The following is a 15164-nucleotide window of genomic DNA, read 5'->3' on the forward strand; positions in this document are numbered from 1 at the left end:
CCTTCTCTCTCTCCCTCCTTCACTGATCTTCTTTGTTATTTGTTCTCTCTTGATCCGCTCTCCCTTTGATATTCACTGCAAACACTATGCTCCCACATTTCAATCTGTGCTGTATCTATATATGTTTTTGCCATTTTTTATCCTTATGCTTTCCTTTTGATTATCAACATGATTGTGTGTTTCCAATTTTATTTAATCCTTTCATCTTTTCTAAATCTTTTCAAAACGACGTGCCCTGTCCTGTATCCCTCATGTTATCTCTAACATCGATGTCTTCCTTGTTGTATCCATCTCTTTCCTCGGTGCACCCATGTGTCTGCTCAGTTTTGGGGACGCTTCCCTCTCGTCCGCCTCCACCCTGGAGCACATCCCGTCCTCGGCTGTGGCACGCCCTCGGCCTCTGGTCCGGCAGCAGAGCCTCCAACAGCCCCTCACTCACCAGCCCCCACCGGGCCCTAATGACCCCCCAGTCACTTCTCAAAGCCTGGGCCAGCTGCACACAGGCCCAGGCGGCGGGGGCCACCGTGGGGGTCCGCGTGGGGTCCGGGGGAGTCCGGCTGGAGCCTCCCGGTACAGAGGAACAGGGGCAGGCCGATCAAGGTCAAATCCTGGCAGCTGGGATCACATGGTGGAGCAGATCCGCCACAGAGGGCTGGACGTCAAGTCATTCTTGTAAGTGCCATGATGTTTTGTACTCGCTGCATCAAAAAAGCTTGGAAGGAGACACTACTAAAAATGAAACCGTTAAATGAATTCTGCTCATATTATGTGATACAGTGTGCATACCACTGTGACTATACTGTATGTGCTATACTGCTGTTCTAATGTTTAGATTTTCAGGTCATGCCAAAATACTCACCTGGCAGTTTAGTAGTTGCAGTCAAACACAACAATAAGGTTTTGTTGAAACTATTTTCGAGAGATTCGACTTTGTTGTCATTTTGGAGGCTGCACTGTGGTTTGTGGCAATGTCTGAAGAGGTATTTAGATCCAGCAAAGTGGCTCCACAAAGCACAAATTTACTCAAAATTGTTTTTCAGTACAACACTTGAGTGAACTGCTCAGTAGAAGTTGCTACCACTGCTTTGTGGTGCCGTTGAATTGTATTGAGTTGCACTGAGAGGTGTTTCTAATGCTTTGCCCACCTCCTTTATTGGGCAAAGTATTAGAAACACCTCTCAGTATAAAACGATAAAACTCAACAGCAGCACAAACAAGCCTAAAGCCTGTGAAAGGATTCTACCTTCATTTCTTGGACAGCTGTTGAATGAAACTTCAGTGTCTCCAAAAATCTGACGCAATCTTTTGTAATAGTCCTGCAAAATACTTTGGATGCTGAAATTTAGTTGCGACCGTGTCAGAGGTGCTGCTTCTAGTTCACTATGATCATTGTGCAGGGTATAGTAAGTGATGTTGATGTTGATGTATGTGTCAGATTTTTCTACATCATGCACATTAATAGCTAGTAATGTTAAAGCGTCCCTCATTAGTAGCTCATATTGTCTTCTCTCCGGCACACTATAACCTCTGTGATTATGCAGCATAGTGGTTTTGGAAGGGCTTTCAGTCCTTGTTTACATTTGTTTGTCATTGTGCGTTCTTGTGTATATATTTGTTTGTGTGCGCGCGCTCTTATATTAAAAACTAACTAACTAACAGGACTGAGGTGTAGATATAAAGTGAATATTGTCATATATTTGAGTAAGTGTGTTGTATATATTATGAATACCAAGGAACTTTTAAATTATCCAATGAGCACTCATGAATGTATGAATTTGCTGCATGTGTGCAGCATCACAGTATGCATACATGAACTGAACTGAACTGAACGCTGAGGGACTGTTGTAAGGTTATTCCCCTCAATGTGGATCTTTTGTGTCAAGATTCATGGGAACACAACAGTGATGATTTATCACCATCACTGTGGAGGAGGTATAAAACAGCTTGAACAGCTGGGCAGCATTGGAAAAATGTTAAAATACCAATCCTTAAATGGAGATTCTGTGTTTAAACAATATTAAATTGGACATAATAGTTGAACAAGCTGTAGTTAGAGTATTGTCACTTTAACTATCATAAATTTGATCCATCTGTCATGATAAATATTTTTCCAAGATAACCTGAAGCTCAAAAGAAAAAATATTGTTTTGCCTTACAGTTAATTTAAGATCATTACAGTTTCTATAACACCAGCAATTTCCCAACGCATCCACGACGTAGTACAATGGCTTCTGCTGTGCGAAGGCTACCGATTGTTTGAAATACTGAGCACGAAGAGGTCCCCTCCTCCGCTTGACTTGAATGATAGATTACAGATGATATGCTCCACAAAGCAGCATCACGTAAACCCCTCCTGACCATGAACACAGACACTCACACAGATCTACACTCCTGTACTTTTTGCGTGTCTACCCATTAACAGTGTCTCCAGGGCAGTGGCCTCCCTGCCCATGTGAATCATCATTCAAATAAGGCTGGGCACATATATAGGGAGGTGGCATCGCCCATTGCCCCTGTCCTCATGAATCTCACTGGACCAAACACGTCAGTTGTTGACCCTGGGGGTAAAACATACTGTGGGGAGTGGGAAATAGCATGCGTTTGTGATCAGCGGGGTATGAACAACCAAATGCAGCAGTTTCACCTTCCACGTGTGTCCACGCCTGTCACACAGCGTGGCAACTGAGCTGCCCCGCTTTCATTTCAGATCAATAGGGCTGGTGTGGGTGGTAATGATTCCAGCGCCCTCCGGTTGGAGTGCGCGTGTCTTTTTTGGTCATCCATACAAATCCATTCACCTTATTGACGAGCATCATGTTGTTACTGTTTACACATCCCCAGTGGTCTTCTGTCTCTTAAGTGCAAATGTGTTCCTCTTGCTGTCGATATGGCTTCAACGAACAGTGTCTTGTTAAGGAGGGAATGCACCACAGAAAGTGCCCGCAAGCTAGGAAAATAAATCAGAACTGTAAGGAAGATGATCGTTTTTAAAATATATATCAACATGGAGTTTCATGTTTGCATGTCTCAGGAGTGCTACAAGAACCATTTCTTATTATAATCTTTCCCTGTGATGACATTAGGGCCCACCTTCTGTCATTCATTTATTCAACCCGGTCAAGCCAACATTCAGAACAAAGAGACAGCTACTAATCTACAAAATCGAAATATAAAATCACACTAAACGAGCTGATGATAAGGAATGCTAAATCATGTTGCAATTGCCTTTTAACGGTTTGCCGCAGTAAGGAAAATATATGGTACATAAAGGTTGTCCTTGGGTCAGCACACTTTGTTAGATGCTGTACAATGAGGAGAAAAACATGGTGGAAGCAGAGAGAAAAGTATGAGAAGCCATAATAGTGTACAATATGTGCCTACATGTGGGTTGTTGTTTTGTGCCTTTTGAGTTACAAGGTTAGTTGTGGGCAGAGGTTCATTCGTTAAGGTCACTATTTGCATGGTGTCTCGTATTCACAGTGCAGCATACTTCAGTAAAATGTAATTTACATGACTTCGGGCATGTTGAGAAGGAGAATAACAGCTGAAAATCAACGTGATTCCTCTTTGTTGCAGGTTTTTGTTGAGGCCACCTCAATTTTCATGGATTATTTTCTCTTTTTCCTTATGTTTTTTTTCTTTTTTTTTTTTTCTGCATGTCATTTCAATTACCTCCATTTCTTCTCAGAAATGACCCAAGTACTTCTTTCAGGCTTTTCTGCTTTTCTATTTTTACACATTTTACACATTCTTCTAGGAAACGGATACCAGAAGATGATAAAGCCTCGGAGGCATCAGTGGTTGTCAGCCTTTCTGCTGATAATGCCCATTTTAGTCAAACATATTTATATGACTACCAAATCAAGAGCGGATTCAGAAAAATACTCCCAAACACAAGAAACTGAATCCATAACTGTGCTTGTAAGAACATTCACTGTACACTGATATATCATATAACTTCATGTATTGTAACGAATTACAAGAACATAACAGGTCCAAGATGAATATCACTTTTATCATCCCCTGAGTTTTAATTAGACACGTTTTGCTATAAAATTATAGATATTAGCAATGTATGGGGTCCCCTAATATCCATGCAACAGCGTGCCAGTGTTAAAGAACTAAGGGAAGAATCAACACAGTGTGGTGCAAATAAATTGGCACCAAAATCATCAGTTTCTGCAGTAGAAACTGCGCATGCTAATGCTACATCATACAGTACATGAAGTAATCATGGGCCCTACGCATTAAACCACAATGTGAGAACAAGACTTTGTAGTGATTCAAAGGCTGGATGGCTTTTAATAGAGCCTAACCCCGCAGAGTTGGTTAAGAGACTGGTCAAGAAAAAAAAGTGTTCAGATCTTCTTCCAGTAACAACAGTTCTATTTTCTTCTAACCTCTAATGGACTCTAATGTACTAATAGAGGTAAAGAAAAATGGTTTTCAGACATGTAAGGGTTGTGCATTGATTATTTGTGTAAAAGACATCACTGATGATGACGGATTATGTCCTGTCATAATGTGAATCCACCCACCAGAAAATGAAAATTACTTAAACGTTTATTTTCATACTTGCTCGTTGCCTTTAACGTCTTCACTTGATGTATATTAATGTTAAAATATGCACGTCAGAGGTAATTTTGGTGCAAAACAACAGATTTGTCATGCAGTGACAAAACCACACACTGTAAGTTGTCTGCGTGGGTTGTGGTTTGTAGATGCAACACTTTGTTGTGCACAATAAACCAACAAAATATAATGCTTTCCTTGTTAAAGTTGAATGATATTAACATTATCGCATTTTAAACATGGGAAACATCAGATTTTGTTGCCTATAAGAAAAACAGTTAAGTACTTGGTGTACAAATTGGCAAGTAATGTATGTAATAGATTACTAAAGTGTAATGTAATGTATTCTCAACTCACTCCATAGCACACAAGTCTGGTTGAGATGCACTGAAATATAAAGTGTCGACTGAGCATTTGTTAAAATGAAACAACCTCTCCCCCATTCTCTCTTTGTGCATCACATGGATGTGTGCTGTGTGTGCTGCTGTGTTGCTGTCATTTCCTGTTTGTGTGTTTATTTTTGTTTATGTCTGTGTGTGTTTGTGTGTGTGTGTGTGTCCCTGTGCCTATTTTTCCACATGCCTTTGTGGTCTGTGATGCCTTGTTTGTCTGTGTGTCCAGTGAGGGGAAGATGGTTGTTCTGTCTCTAGCAATCGGGCTGGCCGAACAGGATGACTTTGCCAACCTCCCAGATCTACAGGAAGCGCCAGCAAACAAAGAAAACGACACCACACCCGAAAAGAGGTAATGAGAGAAAGAGAGAGAGATGATGTGAGGAATGTGATTAGTAAGGCACAAAAATAAAACAATTTGCTAGGGTTGCTGTCTCTCAAAGGGGAGAAGTATGTTATGATGTAACAACGTGCAATTTAAAGTGCCGCAGGACTTTTTATCTCTGTTGTGTTAACATGTGGGTCCACAATGTAGGATGACCTGAAAGATCACTACTTCACGATCTTAAATGGTGAAGTCATTTTAATGTTACACAAAAATAAATCGAATCATAAATCTTAGCTGCTTAAAGTGCTGTTTATTCTAATCACTGGATTATTATGAAAGCGTTTTAGCGTCTGGGATGCATCTCTACTACTTTTCGCCTTTGCTCAATGTGTTTCAAAGGAAAAGGACTTTTTAACAAATGTTTCAAAATGACTAGTTAAAGCATTAAAATGTTATAAAATGCTTTATTCACATAATATTAACGGCTTGGTGCCAGGGCTCTAGCCAGGATTTTTAGAAATACTGATATCATGAGTCCAAAACCTTGATCAACTAGCCTAATTTTTTCCCCTGATTTTGATTTAATTTTATTGTTTCTTCCCAGAAACAATTGAATTAGAATAGTTAAAAAATACAATCACATTCACCCTTCATCATGTATAATGTTGGTGTAATTATATGTAAACTCCTCTTCAGGCCATTAAACCCCCCCACACTGCCAGAAACAATACAAAGGACATGACCTTGGTCTTCTCAGTGGTATAGCTATGTCCCTGCTTGATACTGTTATAATTAAATAATGCCTACCTCTAACCATGTTGTTCTTTCACTTCCAGCACTGAACTAACTCTGGCTCAGTAATTTTCTCTCTGTTTGTTATCCTTTTGCTCTTGTGTTCAACTTTATGTTTTCTCAATCTTTTTTTCTGCATATCACTTCAGTTTCTTTCCAGCTTCACATTTTGGGTCCTCTTGTTCCTTTATGCCATGTCCTCTGTGTTCATCTAGACCTTTGTAAGTCTGCTTGTCTGCAGCTCTTCACTGTTTGATCTGTGAGTCGTAGGCACAGGAGAAGGGCACCTTCATTATTAAGAGGCAAGGTTCCTCACATGAAACACTTGTCTAAAAATATGCTAACCTCTCATCTACCAGTGATCTCAGAGCAGCTGTCAGAAACTTACACAATCTCTCCGCTAGTGAACAAAGGACTAAACAGGCTGCCATCTTATTATACCAGAATGAATAAAGTGCTTAACCCACTGTTTTGACACTAGTAGGATGAGCATGAAACTGGGTATTGTCCCACTTAACAACGTAGACCTTTGTTGACGGTTGTGTTTTTTTCATAAATTCTTAAATTGTACAGTTTTCTCAAAACCTCTCTGCAGTGCATTCAAGTGTGCTGTTCTAACTAGGTCATCTATGAATTTTCAGCTGATGAAAAATAGCAGTCTGTCTTGGAAGAAAAGAGCATATCTTTGGAAAGGTACATTTGTCTTGATGGCTTGGTGGTTTTGATGTTATTGCAGCAATTATGATCGTTTTTATGCCTTCAGAGTTTAATTTAAAATGTCTAAGGGTCAGTCAGGGGATGAGGACCAGCTAACTGCTTGTCCCCCCGATCATCCTCTCTCCCTCCCACTGTCTGGAGGTCTGTCAAGCACCTAACTCTAATCACAGCCAGCCAGTGAGCCTCTACCCTGAGGGGTCGCGTGGGCCAAGTCGTCTAGTGTCCTTCCACAACTAATAACAGCTCTCCATCATCATCTCTGTCCGTCTCTCTCATCTCTCTGTCTCTGTAGCTACCCCGTAAGCTCCCTGCACCCATCTGCTGGCAGGCTCCTGGCCGTTTTCATGGAGCCCAGCGGACTGAGAACGATGGAACAGGATGATCGGGCCAAGAATATATGTGACAAGACAAGACACTGTCAGACAGTGAAAGAGAGACAGAAGGAGTGGGAAACCTTTGCTCTCTGCTTTCTAGAGAAATATGCTACAAGATAAAAATAGACACTCCCATTGAGGTTTGAGATTCTGTTGGTTTATTAATGAAATCAAACACAGCCAAGAGCACAAATATCCGCAAACACCAAATCAAATAATAGAGAAATAATAGGATAAAAGCAAAGCTGTGTATGCTGTGTATTAGGTCAGATCTATATTTGTTCAGACAGTTTTTCTAAATATGGACAGTAAACAAGCGGACCAAGCAGCACCCTGCTCTTATTCAACTGCTTTTAGATATTTAGACATTAAAGCTGCAATAACTCCCACTTGGTGGCAGTAGAGCAAGCAATAAGCAATGAACACATTAGCAACGTTATGTTTTGGTTTATTTTTAATTTTTTTTGCTCTGTTTTTGTCTCCACCAACTCCTGTAAAAAATGTATGGATATTTAGGTGCTAAATGTCCCAGTGTTTTCACCAGCTAGTTGCTAACTTTGTCTGGTGCTGTGCAGGTAGTGTACAATGTGTTTATCAGAGATTTATCACTAAAAACAGCTGCCTGCTGCTGCTGGAATGAAAGTAGTGAGACTGAACAAAAACATTAACTTTGTGGAAAACCAAAACAATGTGCTAAAAAAGGCTAAAAAACTTGGTAGAGCATTTGATCCACTTTTATTGTAAAAATATAGATTAGCGCAGCTTAAATGTGTTTTCAGAATTAAGGCGGTAGTCACTGATCTACATCACAGCTGTTGGGGAAGTCAGGAATCATAATTATCTCATAAAACAGTCCAATTGTTTTCCGTGTTCAAAGGAAAATATGCTTACATAAATGAAGAGATGCATGACTTGACATCTCAGATTGCTTGTTTGTGAATAAGAAGCGATACACAGGCAGACACTGATGTGGTGTGCAAGCAGACGCTGAGAAGCACTCATCCCAACATAACAGGGAGATATGATCTATTTTTACCAACTGTCACTCATTTAAAACCTAAATCCAAATACTTGCAGAGGAGCCTGTTTCAGTCAATGACAGCTGAACTTGCATGCATACAGGTGAGGGTGATGTGACGGTAAAATCATCCCTGAATACATTTGCAGAGTTCGTCAGCACCGGTGCGCAGTGTTATGTGAAAGGTTTAATGTTCATCTGTGATTTGGAGCAGCAGCAGTTCTAGCCGTTGCCTACAAAATCTGTCTTGTACTTATTACATCTTAGAGATAAAATCCCATAAGACACCAAATGCAGCTGTGATTATAGTTAATTATATTATTGTCAAAGGACAGATTTAGTTTCTCACTGATCTGTTATCTACAGACAAAGCCAGTATTTTCTCCCGCTGTGTTAAGTGAAATGTCCTCTAATCTCTTATGTGGGGCTTCTTGTTATGTAAGCCAGTTTGGGTCACTGTGGTAGACTTGCTGAAGCCATGCAATGTACTGGACATAATCACCCACCTGCAGATAACATTGATGGAAGCTCTGAAGCTGTTTGTGTTATAATCATCTCAGAAAGCTGTTGTTGCATCGAGGAGCTGCATCTTAATGAGCTCAGAGATTCACCACACATAGAGATGCAACAGGGAAATAAATATGAATAAACTCAAAAGAGTTTACTGGCCCTGGACAACCTCCACTCTAAACATTGACTTTGTAAAAGCTGCAACAGTTCCTGAAATGGAGCATATCAGAGCCTGCGTCCATTCAGTAGAAGCCAAGAATACACTGTGCCCACACAGACTGTCAATGATGGGACGTTCAAATAGCAGATTGTGGACCACTCTCAGTATTTGGTCTATAATATAATCCTTCTGTGATTTAAGTGCTTTCAGTGTGGTTGACCATTCATAACCTTTAAATGAGAAATATGCACCATGTTACCGCAAGAAATGTGTGCTTGAGAACCAAGAGGCTCTCGTGGGAATGAAAGAGACAAACCTCACAGAAATTCATCCATTGTCTATACTGCTTATCCTTCAGGGTCGCTGGGGGCTGGAGCCAATCACAGCTGACTTTGGGTGAGAGGCGGGGTACACCCTGGACTGGTCGCCAGTCAATCACAGGGCCGACACAGAGTCAGACAACCATTCACATTCACTCCTACGGGCAATTTAGAGTCACCAATTAACCTGCATGTCTTGAGGCTGTGGGAGGAAGCCGGAGTGCCCGGAGAAAACCCACGCAAGCACGGGGAGAACATGCAAACTCCACACAGACATTAACTTTGAAAATATAGATCTTTGAAAAATGTCACAAAAACTATTAGAGAAATAGGTTTCCAAAGGCTTAACAGCCAGAATGAGAAGCTAAATAGCCACGTTTCCCTTAAGAGTTGGTGGAGACCAAAAACAAAGCTAAACGGAGAATGTACATTTACTGATATTTACATCAGGTAGCCAGAAACATAACTACAAATAAATGCTGATATTCCTCCATTGTGGCTGGATGTGTAAATAAGTAACTGTTTGCTAACACATGCGTAATAATATCTTTAAAAGATGATATGTCAGTACTGTGTTAAAAGCTTCCACTGACACTGAACACCCCTTTTAACATGATTACCGAAAGTGATGAAAGTGTGCAGGGAGCGAATTTTGGATATTTTCACCCAAAATGTGATCAGAAACATTTTAGTTGGCTGTTATTTAGAGATAAACATTTAAAGCTCAACAGGGAATTAAATTTGATGTGTGCTGTTATTCAGACTTTGGGAGTGTACTTTGTTGGTACGGAGAGCCTGGGTGAGGATCACAGTTCCAATCACGACGGTGGGAACGCTATACTGCAAACGCTGAGTTGCACAATGCCAAACTGTACAGTATTAATCAACCAGGAAGTTGTTGCCACCCTTTATCAACTGGCATATCTGACTTTTTCAATTGTATGTCTGAGCCAGCAATCACAGTGAGTCAAGCATCCTAATGACTCTTCAGGCCGGCCACTGGTCCCCTTGGCAGCCTCTGGAGCCGGCAGTGGCTAGGGAGGAGAGATGATTGGGGGGAAAAAAAGCGATGTAGGTCAGCACAAACGAGGCATCTTTTTAAAAAACCTGTCAGATCTAAGTGTGGAGCTCATTCACCATTTCCCTGGTTGCTGCTTCTGGATACAAGCAGGGAGCTGATTTAAGAGAGGCCATGAAAGGAAAGTGAGAAGGACGTCACAGCGAAGGTGACAGTGAGTGGTGGAAGGAGAAAAAAAAAAAAAAAAACTGCTCAGGGAGTCATTCAACAAATGTTATTGTCTTTTATCTCTAATTTTGAGAAGCTTATGACATCACTGCAGGTTATTTATGCACAGTGTGATTTACAAAAACAGCCACTCCCAGTGGATAAATCTGAAGAATGAGGCAGCAGAAGTCTATTCAAAGAGCATCGAGCCAGCTGAACACTGTAGATGGCTCCATTAGTTGTATTAGCCTGCGTGTCGAGGGGGGCAGTGGCCAAGTGATTTGTCCCTGTTGGTGGGGAGCGCTGAGTGGGCTGACATTGGAGCCCGGGCCTCATCCATCATGGGACATGGGACCTATATTGCGTTTCATGGTCTCCTGGGGCTAGTGTATGATCAGCAAGACCCAGATACAGTATGTTTATGGAGACACACTTCCTATTCAGGCCCTGCTGGTAACCCTCATCCCTCATGTTCTCACCCGTCCATCCACTTTCCCCTCCCTCTACCTCTGCTTCCCATTCCTCTCCCCATCCCCTCATCAATATCCTCTCCACCCTCCGTAGCCCTCATTTTCTTTCGCAATAAGACTTTGTCTCCTCATCTCTCCTTCATTCCCTCTCCACCTCTGCCTACTCTATCAATCTCTCCTCCACTCTTTATTTAATTGCCAAAATAAGAAAAAAAAAGGTTCAATAGGTGCAGTGCTCTTATGCCAGTTTCTCTCCTTCTCTTTCTCCTTTTCCTTTCTTATTCACTAATCCACCCTTTCCTGAGGGTGTTTACTGGCCTTGTGACGGGATGATGTCACAGCAGTGCTCCTCTGTCAACGTAGATGACTGTCAGCTCGGCCAGACTCTGATAAATCTGCTTCATTGCTGAACGTTGGAAAAAGGAATGAGTTTCCCTTGTGGACAGTGTTCATGTATACAGTATATTTGCTCAAACACCCATGAGCTTTCTCTAACCTCCCTGTTTGACCTTTAAGTGCCTACGCTAGTTGCAAGTGTTAACATTTAAGGTTTGGCTCCAAATGTTTTGCATACACACCACAGTTTTAATGCTTTATACACCCAGTCTCAGCGGTATTTCTCGCTTGTTTAATTCACCAAAATGAAAAATGTCTATTGTTTCATATTGGTCTCTCACATGAAGACAGCTATGAAAATAAATGTAATAAAACTTTGTCACTTTATAACTTATCTCATATCCTAGGGCAGGTTAGCTCAATTATTTTGGTATGACTTCCAGAGAATGATAGCTAAATTTGATAGAGGGTAATATACCAACAAAAATAGCTTTTTCAAATGAGCCCTCTGATCCACTTTCTCTACTTCTTCTCTGGTTGATCTGTATTTAGTAACATTGTACACAGTGGACTTTTAAATTATAAGCATATATAATAATTTTTTATTAAATTCTACACGCACAGAGTGAAGCATCTTCTCATTCATTCCTGGCTGTTATAAATTGCCTCTCTGTACCACTAACTACTAATTTATTTGGACGAGAAATGTTCCTGCTGCCCAGGTTATGTTCACTGGCAATGTTTTTCCACTGAAGGAAGTGTTGCATTTTTACTACACATGAGTCATAGGGAGGATATCAGGGTCTTTGATTCTGGAGACCTGAGGGTGATTTCATAAAGACTGGCTTAGATCGAACTAATAGTCAGACACTTAAAGCCGCCTGTGACTGCTAGGTTAGGACTAAATTAAGACTTTTTTTTAAAGTTAGAAATACGATTGACTGAGCAGCTGCGTCAAAGCGCTCAGCACCGTTCATCCCAACAGAAAATATTTGCTCCTCCCTAGTGGAGGAGCACTAACAAGGATAGTTAACTGTGAAAATTCAGGAAATAGTGTAACAATAACAAAAACTTCCAGTAGCTTACTGGAGCTGAAGCAGACCTGAGATGTCGTGGCTTCTTAATTTGGCAGAGCTCAGTATTTCTGCCTGTCAGTTGGGCTCAGGAAAATTTCTTCAGGCAAACAAAAACGACTGCTGTATATTTCCAACACGAAAACTCTTTCCTGTCTTGTTACTTGTTCCACAGTGTTGCTTTTTTAAAAGAATATTTCTATTGCAGAGTATTGTTTGATACAGTCGATATTGGTACATAAAAGCTATTTTATTTATCCATATTTCCCCTAATAACTACATTATAGCAGCATAAAAGAGCAGTTATAATTATTTGGTGGATTTTGTACACATCAATGGGTGAGGTATTCAAAAAGCATGACTCATGTTAGAAAACAAGAGAACAAACAATGAAAGCAAAAAGTGTGTAAAACTACTTAAATATGCAGCTGTTACAGGATTAATATTGTTGATCCTCCATCCCACACCCTCATCCTCCGTCAGATCCCGTAGATGTCTAACACTGGTCCCCGTGCCTTATCAAACACTCTCCTCTTTCCTACAGTGTTGAATCTAATCTCCTCCAGATGGGGAATCTCGCCCAGCTCTCTCAGCCACATCTCAAAACAAGAAACAGCATCAGATCCCCATAATCGCAGTAAAGTATGTTTTTTAGCCGATGCACTGCTCAGATGCAACAGCCATTTGTCGCTGCCAGAGTTTGGAGCAGTGTCACCCACAGACCCGACAGGGGCCACAAGAGGGTTGGGCTCGCATTGTTTATGAGTAAAAATCAAATCAATCAAAAGTCCCTCACCAATATTGTTGACAAACCACAAATTACGAGCCATGCACATTTTTCTTTCGTTGTTTGTCATTTGGTGCCGTTGGTCAGCTGGTGTCACTCACTGTTACCATGGAACCATGGCTCTGTGTCCTGAGTTAGCCTGGGCGTAGGGTGTAGGTGTAAAATAAGTCTGTCTTTGTTTTCTAACTGTCTTACATGTGTTACACTACGCTGAGAGCAAAAAATCAATTTGTTGTTGTAAATATATATAAACATGAATATGTATATATCAATATAATGTATAAACATCATTTCTGAGAGATGGGGTTGTCTCATTGCACTGTGCTAACAGGTCAAGAGGTTATTTGTCAAATAACTAAAAAAGACCTAATAAAATACTATAGTTAAAGTGAAACATAAGCACATATGAACGTAATAATGTGGTGAAGCGCTTCGAACGCATAATTGTAGACTGATTCTGCTAAATATTCTATTTGGAAGCATTTGATATTGTTTTCATTCCCATCAGTTCTCACACCTCATACTTGTTATATTTAGAAAACAAAAACTCCACGTCTGCTTCATATTGTGCTGTCAAGATTCTAAGCAAACAGATGGCTGCTAGATTTGCTTGCAGAACAGACATGCCATTACTTTGCTGTGTCTCAGCTACGAGGAGAGGCATGCAGCGAGACATTATGGTCACAAAGAGCAAAGATTTGGTTATGACAGGTGTGTAAAGACACAAATTGCTCTGCCTGCTACGTTGAATGTATTTTTTATTTTTTTTTCCTGATTCAGTCGCTCTTCCTGTAATCATATACATGACATACCTTTATCAAAGCTGGGTGAATGAAGCATGTACTTTTCATTTATTCAGCCTTTCTTAATCAGTGCTAAACACAGTCGCCAACAGACAACACACACGTGAAATAGGAGGAGATAAGACGTCTCTGCATCGTCCCCTGGGAGGTAACAACCTGCTTTGTCCAATTACGCAGAAGATGGCTTACAACTCAGTCCCAGATTGAGGCCATAAGGTCAAAAGTCGGGGTTTTGAGTTTCACTGCGTCTGATCGAAGTGGTCATTCTCCGGGGACATTGCCCTCAACCTCCAGGAGGATTACATGTGTGTCTGCTCATTAGTTCTGCTTTATAGACGTGCGGGTAGTTCATTTGCATTTCCTTACTGTTGAAAAAGTGAGGGGAGAGATCAGAGCTCGTTTCAGTATGATGAGAAAGTCGTTGCCTGTTGTTTTGAGTATCATGGCTGGAGGTTGTTCTGTATTTTTCTTTTCTTTTTTTTCGGCATTTGTGAATCAGCCATTTTCAGCATGAGCTCACTCATACCCAGTGTTATGTGTTGCAGTGTGTTTGCAGGGTCACAGGAGGTTGAAGAAGTGTAGGTATGAGGGAAGTCAAAGAGTGTGTTCCAGGAGTGCGTTTCAAAGGCTCTCTGAATGTTTGGTCCCTTTGCCCTGTGGGCTTTTTGCTATTTTCAATATATGCCCCTCTCTGTGGAGCTTCCTTGGATTTTACTGCCCTCTTTTGAAGGCTCCTGTTACCATGGTTACAGCAACCCCGTGTAAAATACATGATGGTAGTGAGTACAACCTTAAGTGGGAGCACACATTTCAGTAGTCATGGTTACAACAACCTCCAAAGAATGAATTATGTAACCGGTGTTGTGTTTTACACGAGATAGTCGCTTACAGCTTACAGCTACAGATATTTGTCCTTCTGTTTGGGCAAATTTCAGAGTTTATCCCCATGACATGATGCATGTGAACTAAGTTTTATTTTCTGATGATTGCAAAAAAACGTTTGTTTTATTTCTGGTTTCGTAAGTCAGTCAAAATAACTGCAGTATGTAGAATTCACATGGTTTTAGTGAGAATTAATCGAGCGGAAAGAGTGGAATTTCTCCGCTTGTTTCCTCAGGAGTATTTCTGCAACACGTCTCATCATTTTCCTTATATATCTGGACATAATGCTAATTTGAGGATGTTATCATGTCTGGTTGTGATATTATGCAGCCCTAGTGCCGTGCTGCTGCCTATGTATATGTGTGTGTGTGTGTCTGTGTGTTCGACAGTGAGTAAATGTATATT

At 40.8% G+C, this 15164-nt stretch overlaps 1 protein-coding gene across 1 annotated transcript in view; it reads left to right on the forward strand.

Annotated features, from left to right (window-relative positions):
• The window catches only part of syt7b (synaptotagmin VIIb), a 48960-nt gene that overhangs the window by 19437 nt on the left and 14359 nt on the right, over positions 1-15164 (forward strand). Inside the window, exons 6-7 of the mRNA XM_070832006.1 lie at positions 325-672; positions 5194-5316. Coding sequence (XP_070688107.1) covers positions 325-672; positions 5194-5316 — 471 coding nt within the window. The remainder of the gene's footprint in view (positions 1-324; positions 673-5193; positions 5317-15164) is intronic.

This window comes from Pempheris klunzingeri, chromosome 1, assembly GCF_042242105.1.
Source record: "Pempheris klunzingeri isolate RE-2024b chromosome 1, fPemKlu1.hap1, whole genome shotgun sequence".
NCBI lineage: Eukaryota > Metazoa > Chordata > Actinopteri > Acropomatiformes > Pempheridae > Pempheris > Pempheris klunzingeri.